Source organism: Mastomys coucha, unplaced genomic scaffold (assembly GCF_008632895.1).
Source record: "Mastomys coucha isolate ucsf_1 unplaced genomic scaffold, UCSF_Mcou_1 pScaffold14, whole genome shotgun sequence".
NCBI lineage: Eukaryota > Metazoa > Chordata > Mammalia > Rodentia > Muridae > Mastomys > Mastomys coucha.
Window position 1 is genome coordinate 61,964,141 of NW_022196896.1, and position 19,120 is coordinate 61,983,260.

General features: G+C 43.5%; 1 protein-coding gene across 22 annotated transcripts in view; it reads left to right on the top strand.

Moving 5' to 3' along the window:
* Dst (dystonin) overlaps positions 1 to 19,120 on the top strand; it is a 415,027-nt gene that overhangs the window by 237,680 nt on the left and 158,227 nt on the right. For all 22 annotated transcript variants that reach the window (XM_031367095.1, XM_031367096.1, XM_031367099.1 and 19 more), the window contains one exon: positions 3,710 to 3,876. In XM_031367095.1, coding sequence (XP_031222955.1) covers positions 3,710 to 3,876 — 167 coding nt within the window. The remainder of the gene's footprint in view (positions 1 to 3,709; positions 3,877 to 19,120) is intronic.

Sequence of the window (19,120 nt, forward strand, 5' to 3'; positions counted from 1 at the left end):
GGGGGGTGGTTGGATGTTCGTACCAGCGTCCTGAGAGCAATCCAAACACCAAGAAAAATTAACAGCCACGGCTAGTGGTTTCAGGTCGTCACGAGAAACCCTAGTGGCAAATTTGGCAGGGCCTGGTGGCCTGCGGGAACATAACTCACCCTGGATCCAGGGGTTTGTGGGGGCAATAGCCCGGTAAGTATTAGGGGTGAGAGTTATTTCCGAGGGAAGGGGCACCCAGTGGCAGAAGTCCTAACGCGTATCTCAAGGGGGGCTGTATTCCATCAATTCCAGAGAAGGTTGGCCAGACCTTATCTGGAAATCTGGAGGTCTTCCCCCTGACTGATCCTATTAATTAATATGCCGGTGTCTGTGCGGCTGGTTATGAGCAATCTGGTAAATGGAAAACATGGAACTGAATTGAGTGGTGTCTGAGTAGGGTACGGCTCACGTGGTTAAGAGTTCGTAGTCTGGCGGCGCGGAACAGCAGCCTCTACGGTGGTACTGGGAGCGCTCCCTGCGTGGGGTACTGGGAGCGTTCTCTGTGCGGCGGCGGCAGCGGGAGCCGCTCTACCTGGCAGCCGAGGTCTCAGCGGCCGCTCCACGTGGCTGTGTACCCTGTCTGCCCTGACGGTGAGGAGCCGGTCGGTAGACGCAAACTGCCTTGTTCCCAGGGCTCGGCACCAAAATGATGGGTTTTGAGTCGCGGCAGGAAGCGTCTGCAGACACCAAGCCCAGGCAGTTTCATGTGTAAGAGGTTTAATTGGAAGGGGGGTAGGGGGATAGCAGCGCAGGAAGAGAGAGGGGAGAGAGAGAAGAAGAGAGAGAGAAAGATGGAGGAAAGTACCCATTATATATATGTCGTGACGTAGCAGTCCAGGTAAAGGTGGGAGCTAAACCCAATGGATTCTGGGAATATGGTCGCCATTGCCCTGTCTGTGGACCCGCCCGCATATCTGCCGCAGGCATGTTCTGGATGCTAACAGTTGACATCTCTCAGGTAGAATAGCACTCATGCTTGTGAAATACTAGCACCTTATCTTTGAAATTTACCAACTTGACTCACTAATGGACTATTACTTTTGTAACTGGATTGGCCCGGAATGTTCTTGAATCAGCTAGAAATAGCAGAAATGGTCCTCTATACATTGAAAATTGGGAAAAATATAAAGTGCAGGTTTTGCAGCACCCTTTGTAAAAAGGAGCAAGAACACAAATTAAAATACATCAAACATGTGTTTCCTGTGTGCCGGGTGTCAATAAATCATGCTAATGCTGAGTAAAACACCCAGTCTACACTGAACATATGTTTCCTCTGTGTAAGGTGTTGATATCACCACGCCAGTTTGGAACTCTCCTACACAATGTAATAACTCCTGTTAGGTACAAGGGAGGGAACATTCCTATGGAGCTTCAAGACTTGAGTGTGTAATCACAGAGAAGCAAATGCTCATGGACCGTGTGCGCCGCTAAATCATCTAACATAATTATGTCTCAACATCCTTGGAAGGAATTAAGTAGAAAACGGTGGTAATTGTTTTCCTCATGGAAAAATAAAAACAAAATTCTTCTATGTGTTATGTGGCCTGGTCAAGCAGGCAGTTCTTTCCCATGCTGTGGAGAAGATGGATAAAATGGAGACGGGGCTTCGAGTTTAAATCCCAGCCATTTTAAGGCCAGTGTGTCCACCTTTGCTCAGTGCGGGACTGCCCGGGACACTGACCGCTTCTGTTGGGCAGGGGAGAAGAGGGAGTGAGGCCCCACCTTTATCTACAACAGCTGACCTGGTAGTGTCTGCCAGCCTAGGAAGAGCTTCTGTTCTGCAGTGATTCTGCCTCTGGCCCTTGGGTTGGCCAGGCCCCTGCTTCTGGGGCAACTGGGAAGAATAAAAGGCTTCTTTTAAGCTTCTGTTCAAGCTTGGCACTGCCCTGTTCTTCAGTTTCAACTGTTTCATCTGTATTTGACCTCTCAGTTCTCTGTTATGTTTATAGTCTTTTAATAAGAGTTTATCTGGAAAGGGGCCTTAAACCTTGTCAGCAGCCACCTACCTCTCATTTGATAGATAAGAAGCTGGCCCACAGACCAGAAGCAAATCTCATTGCTCTGCTCTGAGCCTCTGTTTCCATTGCAGAGGGATTTGTGTCTTACACACACAAACACACACACACACACACAAACACATACCCCTTTTCCAGGTCCTGGCTTGCTTCCTGTTCTTGCTGTCTTATTTCTACACATTGCTGCGATAGGGAACAGTTACCTATCAGTGTTAATCCCAGCTTTGGAAATACTAGGCAGCCCCTGGTGAAGACACTTTGTGCCCTGCCTAGTTGGCAACTGGTCAAGGGCAACCCGGATCAAAGAGTTGAGAGAATGCACACCCTGGAGATCCATATTCTTTACCCCAATGGAAGGGGCTCTGAGGGAGCAATGCACACCCATTCATCACTCAGGGGAAAGGCTTCTCAGAACTATACAAACAAATAAAGTGCACACAACTTTACTAAAACAGAGCAAAGAGTCACAAAATACTTCTACTCGGTTAGCCAGCAGCACTACAGAATATACTTAAAAATATACTTAAAAATGAGAGAGGGCACTGTTTCCTTAGTTGTCACATGAAATACTTGTTGGATCAGATTCCGCACAGAGTAATTTACGGCTTTAATTTCTGCTTTGTTTGCATGGGGGCGGGGGGATCACGTAAGCTGTTTTAAGAGATCTCATTAGCAAAGAATGTAGAGTTTGTCATGCTGTTAAGTTTTGGTATAATACAAAAACAGGTTAGCACTGCAAGTCTATAGCATGCAGACCCACCTGCAGGGCAGCTTCTAATGCACTGGCACGAAGGTCTCCACCGCCTGCTGTGTCTCCGGTGCCACCTGGCTTTTAGTGTGCCCACTAAATAAATTTAAACAGTACAGTATAGTTACCTTAAAGTATGTGTGTGTGTATATACACATATACATATATGTCTGTGTATGTGTTCACACACACACACACAAACACATATCAAGCTTTTAAAATATACTCTGTTGACTAAAATGAATCACCAGAAACATATTGTGTTGGGTAACAACTGTCTAAAAGTACGTGACGAGCAAGTTGATGGTTGAGATGAATACCATAATTCTTGGGTAAAAACGCAGCATGAATGTAGGTGTCTAGCATGTGCCAAAAAATAGAGAAAGGCTTATCAAAGTAAGTGCGTCAAACAAAAGTTCAGTAGTTTGTTACAAATACAGGGATGGAAGCCCCAGCTTTACCTGCTGTATTCTGTGAGTTAGCATGCTGCTGTGGCCATGGACGTCTGGGACTTCGGTTCCTCTTATTTCTCTTCCAGTACCAACATGAAGTCATTATGCTACCTCAGTTTGGGGTGGCCTGGATTCTTTGCCCTTCGGAATTTTGTTGTAGTTGTTTATCTCTTAAAGATTGTAAAATTAGTGTGTTCTGTATTTAAAATTTCATTGGAAGCTTTTAACTTGGACACAGATAAATCAAATATGAAAGCCTGCTTGGAATTCATTTTTTTTTCTCTTTAAAAGGGGAAGTATATTTAGCACAACAACAAGAATTACAGGATCAAGGAAAATGGGCTATAAGGACTTAACACATAGTAGACTTTTACCCTCTGAGCGAGCTTCCTTCCTTCCTTCCTTCCTTCCTTCCTTCCTTCCTTCCTTCCTTCCTAACGGTCTGATGCTTCCGTTATATTTAGATATCTGACATCCATGTAACTGGAGAGTCAGAGGACATGTCTGCAAAAGAACGGCTGCTCCTGTGGACACAGCAGGCGACAGAAGGCTATGCCGGGGTGCGGTGTGAAAACTTCACTACCTGCTGGAGAGATGGGAAACTATTCAATGCCATCATTCATAAATACAGGTACGGAATGTGTGCGGCCTTCTCCCATGTAAATACAGGTCATTCTTTCATTTCTTGCATGTTAAATAGCATGCTATTGTTAAAGAGGCAGTGCATGCGCATAAGAGAGGAAAGGTCCAGATAAAATGAAAGACAGCACAGGCCCACGACTGAGTTAGTACTCTAAACTATAATACACAGAGACAAACACAACACACACACACACACACACACACAAACTCAGAGAGAGACCGAGAGACACACACACAGAGACACAGACAGATAGAGTGACAGACAGACACACACACACAGCAACAGAGAGGTATTATATCTGGATTTTTTTTATACATCTTAGCAGAAATTAAGTTCAGATGCCTATAATCTGCAGGTCAATGATCTAGTTTATCTACAGGTAACCCGTGAGTAGACAGGCAAAGGTCCGTAGTTCACAAACTTAACAAGGCGTGGAACTCCAGCTCATACCATTTTGTCATTCTGAGGGGGTGACTGGGCAGCAGACTCGGGGTTGGTGAACAGTTTTCCTCTGAAAATTATTAAGTATTGCTGTTAACAACTGAAATAACAGTGAGGTTATAACAAGCATTGTTTAAAAAAAAAACACTGGTTAATTTAGTCCTTATAACATCCTTGTCATCCCTGGTTATATATGAAGCTGAGACACTGGGTAATGTTTGCCTAGCCACAAGACTAGTGAGTGGCGGACTTGGGATTCAAACGTGGCAGGCTGGCATGCTTTTACTGTCTCACTGGAAATTAATCCCACATAAAATATTTATTGACAGGTCTGGGTTTAACCTTGGTTATTTTCTTTGTCCAAAGATTGTGTCATATTGAAGAACCACATATATTCACAAATAGATTAAATCTAAGCTATAAACTTATGAAACTGAAAAAGGTATTGAGCATAATAAAAATCATACAAAACCAGTAATGAACTCTTCAGGTATCCACACTCAACAGCCCCTATGTTTAAGCAGTCTGATAGTATGTCCTTCCATCATGGAACACTCTTTAAACAGAGGTGCGTGCACTTTCTGAATTGAGAAGAACGCCTGGGTCCACCTGCCTGCCTTGCTCAGAGTTCAGACACTGAGTGTCATGGTGCCGAGGGCATGGCCACCGTTATCCACTTCCCAGGGAGTGGAGACTGGTATACCACGGAGCTCTTTGAATCTTTTTAGGTAGCGTAAAATGTTTTTAGAGCTAGCTTTTCTAAAATCACCTGCTTAAGAAATATCTGTCTTGGCCCTGGCGCCACATTCTTGGAATGCCAGCACTCAGGAAGCTGAGGCAGGAGGCTCATACACTTGAAACCTCCCTGTGTTCCAGAGAAAAACATTGTCTCTAAATAACTAGGTGGGAGGGAGGGAGGGAGGGTAGGTGGGTAGGTGGGTGAATGGATGGATGGATGGATAAATAGGTAGGTAGGTAGGTAGGTAGACTAAACTCACTGTCATTGCTTCTGGTGAGAAATGGAATCTGCTTTTTAATTTATCTCATGTGCATGAGTGTTTTAGGGTGTTCGTTCATGCAACACTAGCATGCCTGGTGTTCTGGGGGAGAGGTGAAAAGAGTGGGGTTGTAAATCCCTGTGTGAGTAGTCCACTCTCTGGAAGACAGCAGCCTGCTCAGCCATTGAGCCGTCTCTCTCCAGCCCAGAAATTGGAATTTTAGGTTTTTTTTCTTCACTAGAATTCCTAGCAAAATTGAAAATACCAGCTCTAAATGCATGCAAGGTCTCTGTTGCTTAAGTTCTGTTACAGTGTCCTGTGTCCCATAGTTGGTTTCTTGCATAAAAATACTTAAGTCTGTAAGACTTATTTAAAGTCCTTTCTTAAGAAAAACAGTTGTGTTCTTTTCTTCTAGTGTGTGTAAGAATTAAACAGCTAGGCTTGACTTGCACACATTTCTTACTTAATGTCTTAATTCATTCCAAATGCAAGAGACCAAGTAATAAACAAGGAAAACTTCACTTCCTGTGGGTTTGTAGTATTAATAATCATAAGAACTTAGGATCAGTGTTTCATTTTATAGATGGTTTTACATAACTGCTCCCATACAGTTTTAATGTATTTAAGTTTGCTGTGGAAACCTTTATTTAGTGGGGTTTTATCCTTTGTATTTATTTAGATAAGAAGCTTTACCTCTTGTTGGATCTCATTTGGCTTCAGTAATGTTATCTGAGCTAGCAGATAGGCCTGGTTTCTAAGCAAATGGATACCTGTTAAAGGATCTTTAGAGGCAGTGATATCAGGTTGCAGTAGCTAGGATGAATGGTTGCAGTGGCTGGGGCAGGCAGGGGGCTGCAGTGACTGGGGGCTGATGGCTGCAGTGACTGGGACAGGTGGCTGCAGTGGCTGGGGCTGATGGCTGCAGTGGCTGGGGCTGATGGCTGCAGTGCCTGGGGCAGATGGCTGCAGAGGCTGGGGCAGGTGGCTGCAGTGGCTGGGGCAGGCAGGTGGCTGCAGAGGCTGGAGGAGGTGGCTGCAGTGGCTGGGGCTGATGGCTGCAGTGACTGGGACAGGTGGTTGCAGAGGCTGGGGCAGGCAGGCGGCTGCAGTGTCCAGAAGGTTGTAAGTTGTATAGATTAGCTTCTCATGCCCTAGACTAGGGGTTGAAAATGAAAATGTATACTGTCTGAAAATACATCTGTCATCACAAAGTAAGCAAGTATGACTTTGCATAAGAGACTTATTAAGACTTTCTTATATAAGACTCCTAAGGAGTTCGAGATCCTGATCTGACATGAAAGCAGAGGCACCACGGATTCAGTAGGTTCCCTTACTGCATTTGCAAACACACTTTGGTTTTGTTGTCCCTCCCTCTCCCCTACATGTGCTCAAAATTTTGGATTAATACAAACTGCATTGTGGAAAGCCATTGGTGGGGTGAATCACTTCAGGTAGCCTACAGCAATGTTTATTAGTGTTGTCATCTAGAATATCTGCAAGAAACAGGTTTGCTGACCTAAGTAAACAGTATTTCATTAACAGGTCAGTATCCTAAGATTTTTACATAGTTTAGCTTTCTAATCTTTATGTCCAAATAACTATTATATGAAGTTAAAAGGACGTTTTAAGGGTAACATAGACTTGGTAAATAGAAATTGTGCACAGAGGTAAAAAGAATGCAGTGTTAGAAGACAAGCAGTCATGGAGACATATAGAATGTTTGCACTCACAGAGACATATAGAATGTTAGCATTCATACAGACATATAGAATGTTAGCACTCATGGAGACATATAGAATGTTAACCACATAGATGAATGTCTCTGCCACAGCAGAAGTCTGCAATAGAATGTTAGTTTTTAAAAAATTATCAAGCTGGGCCATGGTGTGCCAGGCTGGGCATGGGCCTTTAATCCTAGCACTCAGGAGGCAGAGGCAGGTAGATCGCTGAGTTCAAGGCCAGCCCTGTCTACAGGACAGCCAAGGCTAATACATAGTAACACCATCTCAAAAAACAAACCAACCTCACGAAATAGACGGTTGCCTTCATTTTTATCAATACCAAAAAAAAAAAAGTTCAAATGCTAATTCATATGCTTGCATCATATGCCTTTTAAGAAATAATGAATGTGACTGTTCTGATTTTGTCATTACTGGGATAATTTCTGTATGCTGATGATTTTAAAGAGAAGGAAGTGTGGACCTGAACAGTGTGGTCCTGCATCCTGAATGTGTTCCTGAGCTGGAAAGGAACATGTGTGTTTGTAACAGCCATATAAAGATCTTCGTGTCTTTGTATCAATTACTGAGACACAATATTAACTTCTTAATTTAGACTTAGCTAACAGTGAAAATCATGTAATATAGTAAGACCTATTAAAATAAAAATTAAAGCATATTAAAATGCTTAGCTTAAGTAAGAGCAAAATCACAATTTCTATAGTGTTAATATGTCCCATTATCCAGGAGCAATAGAGAGCCTGGCTTATGGTCCAGGTAATAATGAGAAAGTAGGCAGATTATAGAGAACAGTTCTTAGGTTTGTTTAAATAGATCACGGATACATTAATTTCCCCCAATTAAATCTTACTAGATGATGCTGCTGTCGCCAGTTCCTTCTAGGAACCTCTGCTTGTTCTGTTCACTTTTCACGGAAAGAGTTCAAATGATAAAAATGCCACATGCCTGCTTGTTGTGTTTGTTCAGTTCCCATAAGTTTGATGCTCTTTGATCTATAATAAAATCTTTTCACGGAAGGCAGTGACTGAGAGGCGTTCAGCATGCCTCACTGCAAATAAGCTCGGAACTTTGTCATTCAAAAGAATAAGCAGGAAAGCTGGATTTGATGCGTTTAAATGAAAAGAGTGTCACAGAAGCGAAGCATTTGATGAGTCAGCTTATTACCAAGAGAGTTTGAGGGAGAAATGGCAAAGAACCGAGAGCCAGGGCATCCCAGAAGTTTTCTCTGAGCAGGATGAGAGGCAGGGTGGAGATAGCGGAGTACCCTGTAGACATTGCCTTGTGCTCCCCAGAGGGGAGGTTCAAGGAGCACCTCAGGTGGCTTCTGCCCTAAGTCTGCTTACAGGTCTCTGACCATAAGAGATGAAGCTCTTGACTGTGAGCTTGGTGTTCTGCTCTTGAGCTAACTTTGGTCAGCCTCTCCAAGTGGGAGTTTTCTCTAGACCTGAAAGCCGGGTTCCAAACAGCCCCACTGGCCTCAGTCAGTGTGAAGATGCAGCCGCCTACACACGAGAATGAACTTGAATCTGTAGACCAGAAAGAGCATGGAAAAGGGCAGCGGGCCCTGAGACCCTGCAAGATAATGTGGGAAACCCCAGGATCTCAGGACCAGAGAGCTGAGGGTGGGGGTACACTTCCACGAGAAGTTATTTCTGATGACTAGTTTCTGCCTGTCCCGCTCTTGTCTTTAATTTACCCGTTCATTCACTTCAGCCCCAGTTAATTCTCTGCATTCTTTCCATGGGCTTGTTTTAAATATATTAGCCAGTTAGCATTGGAAATTTTAGGCAATAGTTTGCAAGAACATGCCCTTTAAACTATTTTCTAATTAAGGTGGACATAATTTAGTATTCATTATTTTGTTCATTATTTTGTTCATAATTTGCATTTTGCATTGAAATTTATTGGGGCCACTGTTCTTCATCATATTAAAAGTTTAACTATGTCTTAATTGGGTAACTTTCCCCAGCAGGCTGTGTTCAATCATGTGACCTGCAGGCTGGTGATTCACATTCAGCCCTGGATTCAGTCAATCCTTAGCAGCTCAACTGGGTTGGACTGGTTTAATAGTGGGAGGAGGCCCTTCAGGGTTTGAAATGTTCTCACAGGAAGCTGTGTGAGTGTTGACTGAGTAGTTCTTTCCCTTGGTCCTCGGGCTGTAGAGTCCTGATACATGAGGGTGTGTGCACATGTGTGCACTCCCCTGCATATTACAGGCTCCGGTTCCTGTGGCCGTAAGCACAGGTGGCTACTAATCTAAAATAAAGCAACAACCAAAACAGTGCTTCGTTTTACAAAGCCAATCAAATGGTTTGTTTACAAAATGAACCCAGAATGCTTGCACTCAGAAGGATTTGGTCCCTGGTAACTATTAACACATTTAAAGCCATTCAACATTATTAACACATTAAGAGCCAGTGTGCACTGCATTGAGGAGAATAAGGAATATGGCTAGGTGGCGTGTATCTGGTTGCTATTTTTATTGCATCTGTTTTTACACTTAATTTTGCGGGGATGGGGTACATCTTGGCAAATAAGTATTAGAGGAAATAGCAGGCTGTTTTACTTTGTTTCTGTTCCTTGCCCTCTTGCTCAGACAAAATCACAGAAGTGCTCAGTGCTGAGCCTTCTCTTAGGAAGGAAAATGGATACTTACTGACACGAAGTAAGTGTTACCTTTGTTCTGCTTCCTTTCTTGAGGGAGAGCACCTCAGTGTTCATTTCTTTAACAGGAGGGCTGCCCGTGCAGCTGCTGTCCTGGAAGCTGGATGAGCCTGGGCAAGCTCAAGCAGACACTCCCCGCCACGGTCCCTTTCGCTTCCATAGTATCCTGTTCTGTGATTGGAGCATAATTTATTTAAAATGCATAATTGGTGGACACTTTTGTTGTTTTTTTCCCCCCATCAAAATGTTGAATTTACCTTTGTGTTTTGTGTGGATGTGTGAATCTGTGTAGAATAAGGTAGAATAAGGACTGTGACATTCCTCTCCCCTGAGGCTTTTGAGAAATAAATATTTCCTGATTCGTGTTCTGCTAGGTCTACTTACCTGTTTCCTGTCCTAAACTTTACCCTTTCATTCACTGAATTATTTATATTCACTTCTTAAAATGCATCAAAACTGAAATCCTAAGCATATTTTTCTGTGGTTAATGCACACGATGTTCATCGAAACACCAGTTATACCATGAGTTGAGGGAAGGAAAGTGCATTAGGTAGGCAGATTTCAGAGTGATGTGATCACTTCAGACAATACAGTGCTGTGACCGGGGAGGTGGCTTAGTGGCTAAAGGTGCTTGCTATGAGAGCAACATGCCCTGAGTTCAAATCCCCAGCACTCACATACAACTGAGGCAGGGCTACATATGTCCAGTAGCCCCAGTGTTAGGTCATGGAGATGGGTGGATCCTGGGAGAATGCTGGATTCAGCTTAGCCTAAATGGTGGGCTTCCAGTTTAATGAGAGTCTCATGAAATATAATGTTTCCTCCCCAACATGCCAAATTAACACACACAGAGAGAATGGCAGCAGTAGAGGCTGTTAGGACACAACACATATGTGCTGAGATTTACACAGCCTGTGACCAGCTCTGGTCCCCTTTCTCCTTGTGATCTGCTGTTGAACCTGTAACAATAGAACAGTGATGGAGAGCCACGCATGGATGCTGCCTCTCCTTTCTCCATCCTGCTTCCTTCCCTTCAGCATCCTTTTACACCAGAGGAGCCAGAGGCAGGCACGTGTATCCTTCTTTAGGTCCGTTTATTTGTTTCTGAACCTCTTTGATTTTTCTGACTTGTTTATAGGTTTATATTCTTATCTTACCGTGTGATATGAAGTAGTTTTAACGTGTTAATTTTAGCAGAATACAAATAAGTGGATTCTCACCTCCCTGTTTAGGAGAGGTTTACAGTTTTTTAAGTCTTACAGATGAAGACTTTTTTCAAATTTTACTCAAGGCAGTTCACTTACATGCAGGTGCTAGAAGATCCGTCTTCGTTAAAGCCAAGGTTTTCTCTGGGCTTATTCATGTTAGGAGGCAGGTAGGAAGTGAGCTGTTGTTTTTAATTTGAAAGCCACAATTCTTTAATTACCTTTTAATTATTACAATTGTTAGATTTTAATCCTGAAGTGCTAACAAAGCTTAAACTAAATATAGCGTTGCCAATCTTTGCTTTCTTCCTTGTTAATAGAGTGGTACTCTGTAGGGTTAAAAAAAAAAGAAGAAGCATATTTGAAATAAACTCAGACACCTAGTTTTGAGAACAAGAGGAAATTATCTCCATACCCATAGGAGTTCTTGGCTTTGATCGTCTCAGTAATATATGTGCCCAAATATGAGCATAAAGGGATGCCAACACCCTGTTACATAACTGCGTGTGATTCTTCTGCAAGCCCATGTTATTTGCTGGGAGACAGGGTAGGAGACAGCTTTATAGACTTTTAGGGAGAGGGGAGGAGGTGAGATACTTGCTACACCAGTAAGAACAGTTAGAGAACGTGAAGTCTGAACACGATCTGATCCAGTCATCTTCAGCCGTTTGTTATGGTAACTGCTGTGCTGTCACAGGAGATGTGAGGCACAGGGAACTCGTGTTCTTACTGTGTGATCTGTTGAAAAGAGGGAGGACATTATGTAACATATGACGCTACACGTGCCTGCAGAGTTTGTATTCTCAAGCATAGAGTTTGTGTTAAGACTGGCCTCTGGGTAACTGGAGTGGGGCTTTGTCTTTATATTAAAACTTCCACTGAGTGAATCCCTTTATCGGTTTTTTTTTTTTTTTTTTTTCACAAACTGCTGAGCACTTGTTTTTCCTAGGAAAGCCTGCTCCTGCAGGAGCCCAGCCATCTGCCTTGTCTGTGCTTGTCCCTAAGCAGTGATGCACGCTCTGGAATGTCACAGGTCTGGGTAGAGCATGGTTGAGTGCACGATGAGGTATCTGACTTTTGGTCTCTCTGAAGTTGGCTGTACTTCTTCCTTCATCCCCTCGTCTCTTTTTACCCTTAACAGATGGCCGGGGGTCTCCTCTCATGGAAAATAGATGCCAGCAAGTGTAAAGATTTTTTTCTCCATCCTGGATGCACACCCAACTCCTTGCATCCAACTCCATCGCTTCCTCTACAGTGCAGCACTAGCATTGTCTTCTACCCATCCAAAGACCCTTGCTGCTGCTGTGGGCTTGGTAGGGGTGCTGAGACTGTGAGGCGCTAGGTGCAGCTCTTCTCTGCCTTTCCCTCTCACTTCCTTTCTCCATATTATTCTGCTTTTCCTCTTCTGGAGATCTTTCTCATTGGATTTTAAGCATGTTGCTAGTCTCTGCTAATTAAAGGATCAATAGATTCATACTTTACAACCCCGTGATTTCTGTGTGTCAGTGCGTGCACACAGAGGCACGCTGGTGCCTGCGGGTGGGTGGGACTACTTTTTCCCATTCAGCACCAATCTTTTTGGCAGAGTTGTCTGCCTTCCTTTCGTCACTTGATGCTTATTTCTCAACCATGCTGCACTCTGGTTCTGATTCCACCAACCACTCAAACCCTTGCAAGGGCTTGGGTGACAGTCCATGTGGCCCAATCTGTGCATTTGCAGGTCTGGTCTTACTTGTCCATTTTTGGCCTGTTGAACATTCATTTCTTCTCTCTTAGCTGCTGTATTTGGAGTGTTTCACCATTGAGGTCAAGCCTTTTCCCTTCCCTCTCTCGTCTCAGCCATCGTTGTAGCTTTAGTTGCTATGTGTTACCAGAACGCAGTGCTGTGGCTCTGACCTTCTTCTGGTCCCTCATCCTCTCCCCATTGCCGTCACTTTGCCACATCTGATCCCAGATCTGGTCATTTAATACTTCAGTAGCTTTCTGTAGTTCTTAGCGGGGAGCGGGGAGGTTGCAATTCTATAAGAAGTTCCTGTGAATCAGCCTCATCTTGGCCCCATGCTAATGCCAGCATCTCTTCTTGCTGTGCTCCCCAGCTATGGCTCCTGCCCTTGCTGGGCTGTGAATTTTCTCCTGTGTTCTCAGCACCAGATGAGATCTCCTGGTGCACTGAGCTCTCCGTATACACAGTGACTGTTCTCAGCAACTTGTTGCTTGGAATGTGGTAGATGTGTGTTAAATACTGTATGCATGGAGGAACAGACTTGCTGCTTTATTGGTTGGGACCAGTTATGTATGCATATACCCAAAGCATCCAGTTACCTCTTAGCCTGTGCACGGTATTCTTCCTGCCCGGGTTTACAATTGCTTTCTCGTACATCACCCTGAGACCAGCCCACATGGGTTCTTGAGCCTTGTCCCTGCAGCAGCTGGGAGTCCCCTCCCTTCCAGGGCCACCCCATTTCCTGATGCTCCTTAGGTACAACTGGAATTCTAGATGATTGCGTCCAAGCTTGTGTAACTCCTGATTTCCAGTTGAAGTAAAAAGAGCTGTTCAGGATTTGTATCCCGAGAGAGCAGAGAGCAAGTCAGGATGAGATCATAGGACATCTGCATCGAAGCTCTGTGGTTTCTGTTGTTGGAACTGTTTTACCTTAAGACTAAACTGTGATAAGACACTCATACAGTGTCTCATGGCAGTATACTGCCGTGTAGCCATCCGTACATAGAACATTTCATCTTGTGTGACCCTCTGGTTTCTATTGCAGCGATAAAACACCTTGACAATAAAGCAGCTGTGGGGAGAAAGGGCTGATTTAGCATCCATGTCTAGATTGTAGCCCAGCATTTCAGAGGAATCACAATGGTAGGACCTTGGTAGTCAGTCACATCACATCACATCTGTAGTTGGGAGCAGAAGGAGTAAGTGCAGATGTTTCCGCTCAGCTTGTTTTCCTTACTCCTACACAACTTGGGACCCAAACTCAGGGAATGGTACTTCGTTCCTATGGGCTGGGCTTTTCAATCAGTTAAGGCAATAAAGACAGTCCTCCACTGATATGCCTGCAAGCCAACCCAATCTAGCAGCCTGTACTTTCTTCCCACGGGATTCTAGTTATATCAAGGTGACAGAGTAACCCACCCCTTGTCAATTTGGCAAACAAAACATCACTTTAAGCTATAATCTTCCACCCTTTATCCCCAAATTCCCACATTTTTAAAAAATATATTCCACCTTTTAAAGTCTCCAAAGTCCTCGCAAATTTCAGTACTTTAGAAGTCCAAAGTCTCGTAACTGTGAGGTCCTCTTTTCGAAAACGAGTCAAGACGTCCAAAATGTATGGGGACATAGAACACTAAGGTCAAAACAAAACTAAAATCTAGAAGTGCAGATACCTGCGTGCAGCTCCATTGTTGGCTGGCGTCTGAGGCTTATAGTGTAGGGCTTCCGAGGGCTAACTCTGTGGTAACTCTCTCTGTGGCTCTTCCCACTGGCAGCGCACACAGCATCCTGTTCAGGCTTACGCAGGCTCCTTTCAGAAACACCTGTAGTTCTGAAACCGCACAGCCCTGGCATCTCCAATATCTTGGTGTATCCATTCCAAGCGAAGCTTTGCCTTCATGGCTTCCTGTCATCATCTCTCAGGGACTCCAACAGTTCAGGCTCTCCTTGGCCATCTTCTATCTTCTGTCCTTTATGCCTTTAAAATGCGTGTGCACCCGGTAACAGCTCTTCCCCCAACTGCTTGTTGTAGCCAGTTTCAGTTGAGATAGGAAATGGCTCCAATGTCTTATCACCTCAGATCACTGGGTTTTAGCCGCTGTATTTTTTTTCTTCTAATTTAAAAATAAGAATCAGTCCTGTTCTATAGACTTAAGAATCTTATCATTAATAATCTTACTATGTACTCAAGAGTTAGGTCAGTCAGCATCCCTCTCCAAATGTATCTCCGCTTCTGGAGTCAAATAATAAAAATAAACACTGAAAGGGGGTTTTTGTTTGTTTGTTTGTGTTTCTTTTTCAAGACAGGGTTTCTCTGTGTAGCCCTGGCTGTCCTGGAACTCACTCTGTAGACCAGGCTGGCCTCAAACTCAGAAATCCTCCTGCCTCTGCCTCCCAAGTGCTGGGATTAGAGGCGTGCGCCACCACTGCCCAGTAAGTTGCTTTTTTTTTAAACAAAAACAAACAAACAAACAAAAAACAACAGCCTCCGGCTGGAGAGATGGCTCATCAGTTAAGAGCACTGACTGCTCTTCCAGAAGTCCTGAATTCAATTCCCAGCAATTACATGGTGGCTCACAACCATCTGTAATGAAATCTTATGCCCTCTGAAGGCAGCTACAGTGTACTCATATACATAAAGTAAATAAATAAATCTTGTTTTAAAAAAGTTTAAAAAAAAAAAACAAAAAACAAAACCAAAAACCATGCTCTTGTGTTGTACCAAGAGGAGAAAGTAATATGCCATGTTAGTATTTATGTATATTTACATTTCTGCTGTGGATTTTCGTGCTAATAAAAAAAAATATTTGAGAGGCTTCCTTAAAATATCTATCTGATGGTTTTATTTATTAGTTAAGGAGAATAAAGTGATTCTATTTTAAAGGGATAAAATGAAAGTTTTAAGAAAGATTGTGACTTCAAAGGAAAATTAAATTTATTAGAGATGGTAACATGGCTTAGTTCTCAGACTTCAGATAAGAATCACACATTGAGAAAGCTGGGCCCATGGTTCATGACTCTCAGTCAGGAGGCTACAGCAGAGGATGCTCAGAAGTTCATATTCTGATGCATAGAAAGTAGAATTGAAGGCCAGCTCAGGCTAAAACCTTATGGCGCAAAAAAAGCTGTACCAATGTTCTCACCAAAAGAAAAGTTGGAACCCTAATCCAGATTGAGTGGTGTTCGGTGAGAGACTTGCTCCCGGGAAAAGGACGCACAAGCATGCACACACATGCACACACTGGGGCTAACAGGAGTAAGAGTGAGGGATTGCTGAACCAAGCCAGGAATGAGTCAGACAGAAAGCCCAGCTCAGCATCAGTGGCAACTCAACAAAGCTGGAACCTGGAGCTCACAGCAGAATGCAGCAGGATGTCCAAACAATTCAGCGGGTCAGAGGGTACCTTCAGGCAGCTTCGCTGGTCAGCATCCACGTCCAGGCACCTCAGCGGCTGGGTCCCTTTAGTTACTCTTCCTGTTTGTGAAACCTTGGGGAGAGAGGAAAGTAGTGCTTTTGGTCGGTTTCAGGACTTCCTGAGACTTGTGTGTTATTTGCTTCCGGAGTCTTAAGGAGCCTCCTTTAGAGCTTCCTGGGTCTTAATAAGCTTCAGAGGAAATTGCTATACACAGAGAAAGGCCGGGATATCTCTATTTAATATTTTTCCACAGCATCCCTGCTAATTCTCATGAGTTAATGTATGAATCATTAAGTATCTAGAGTCTAGAAAGTAATATCAGGATTACTCCCCACCCAAGGAAAGTCTCTCTGGAATTTTAGTGTTCAGATAGCTTTTGGCTGATACTATGGAGATATTTTGGAATTATATAATACCTGTCCATATATGTTCCTACATGTACATAAGTCATGTGTGTATACGTGTACATATGTATGTGTGTGATTTAAACATTTTTGTCCAAAGTGAGTGCTTTTTAAAGATGGGTACTCTACAGACTATTGAATATTAATTTAATTAAAAATTAAAGTTACAGCAACAGCTATTTCTCCTTTTTAAAATTTCTGTTACTGTGATTTACATCGTGGGCAAAAGCAACTTGGGAAGGAAAGGGTTTGTTTCATCTTGTATTCTACAGTCCAGCATTGAGAGAACTCATGAAAGGAACTTAAGCAGAGACCATGGAGGAATACTGCTCACTGGCTTGCCCTCTGTGGCTTATTCAGCTTAACTTCTTATACCAGCCAGGACTACCTGCCAGGGATGGTGTGGCCATAATAGGCTGTGTCCTAGTAGACTGGCTCTTCCCACATAAATCATTGATAATCAAGAAAATAAGCCCCCTGTCTTACTTACAGGCCATTCTAATGGAGGTGATTCCTCAATTGACATTACGTGTTCCCTGATGGCTCCAGCTTATGTCAAAACAAAATAAAAACCTGACGAGCACACTCTTTCAAAAATACAATTTTACTTTCTATTTTTACAATAAATTATAGCTATTAAGCATATATAGAAGTAGTTTGCCTTTGATTTTTGAGACAGGGTCTAGGTTGCCCTGCTGGTCTAGGACTGTGTACATAGACCAGGCTGGCCTCATACAAGAGATCTATCTCACCTCCGAGTGCTGGGATTTAAGTTGTGCACCACCACATCTGACAGGTTTACACTTTCTGGTCACACTTCTAATGACTTTATGTTTCTTGATCTTATATTTCCAATATAAAATTTATGTAGTTTTTCTTTTGTGTGTCCTCACTCATAATCCTTTCTAAAAGAGAAGATGGGTTGTGGTGTTTAAAAAGGAATAATGCGCCTAAAATTCAAATTATCATAAGATAATAAAAACAATTATCCTAGTAGGCTTATCCATAATAATGCTTTTCTATAAGAAGTCTAGCATATATTTTTGTCAGATTGCATTATGTGAACAAGAAAATGTGTCTACAAAATAGGGAGACATGAGATGTGAGCTTTACGATGGGGATAAATATCCCCAGGAAGTGGGAAGCATCTGAATTACTTTGTGTATATGGCATGCATGTGCATGTATGGCATGCATGTGTGTGTATGCATAATGTGTGTGGTATGCAGGTGTGTACCTGCATATCTTCTAACGCACTAGTACTGCCTTGATACAAGATCTCTCCTGAAGACCACCATTTTGAAGCTCACCATTTCCACAGGCTGGCCAACTGGTCCACCAGGCTCCTGGGGTTCTTGTCTCTCTGCCACCCAATGCTGAGACTATAGACACACAAAGCCATGCCCAGCTTTTCAGATGGCTGACGGGGATCTGAGCAGCTTACAAAGCAAGCACTTCTTCCCCCTGAGGCATCTCTCTAGTCCCAAATAGATGGGTAATTTATACTGTGTTATCCCAGTGAGATTATCAAGAGTGGAGGTGGTGGACACACAGAGCACAAGCCCCTGGGTGCTCCAGGCAGAGCACAAGCCCCTGGGTGCTCCAGGCAGAGCACAAGCCCCCTGGGTGCTGCAGGCAGAGCACAAGCCCCTGGGTGCTCCAGGCAGAGCACAAGCCCCTGGGTGCTCCAGGCAGAGCACAAGCCCCCTGGGTGCTCCAGGCAGAGCACAGCCCTCTGGGTCCTCCAGGCAGAGCACAAGCCCCCTGGGTGTTCCAGGCAGAGCACAGCCCCCTGGGTGCTCCAGGCAGAGCACAAGCCCCTGGGTGCTCCAGGCAGAGCACAAGCCCCCTGGGTGCTGCAGGCAGCAGTATAAGGAAAATTCCTTAGGTCTTTGTTTTTCCCAGTGCCTTTGATTTTCCCCCCCTTTACATTTTTTTTTTCTTAACTAATTTGTTTTATCTGTTGCACACTTTGGCTAGGAGACATCCACTCCAGTTACTGTCTAGTAACGTGTTAAACTCAAGACAGAAGAGGGGCTCATTCAGACTCCCTGTGTTGTGCAGCTGTTTCTCTTCTGAAGTGACGTCATCCTAAAAGAAGTTTTGTGTTTTATTCTCTTGGTCAAAAAAACTTCATTCTTCAATGACTTTATTCATCCTTCTTGGGATTACTCAGTGTTTATGCTCCTTGCTAATGGCAGGGTTCTCACAATAGCATGCTGTTTCTTGCCCAGAGAGGTTGGCAGTCTTAGAAGGTCTGGTTCTTATTTCTTCTCCAGGAAATTTGAACAGTGTTTTATTGGAAAAACTTTAGACACTTGGTCTAGACTTTTGTACATATCTATTTAGTACTCTTGACATAAGAAGATGTCCTGGGTCTGTGAATTAAATAACTATTTTATATATGTGTGTGTGTGTGTGTATGTATATAGAGAGATGTCCTTACGTCTCCTGCTGTTACTGGTAAATGTTGATCACACTGGTGGGTGTGGAGGCCAGTGAGGTATTTGTGATGATTTTCTGGCCTGTGGACAAATAGGAAGTGGAGATACATTTCCAGTTCATGAACACTTCCTACTAAGACCTAATAAAAGTACATGTATATTTTGGGGGGAGAAGGGCCAGAATCCTGCCTTTTCTTTA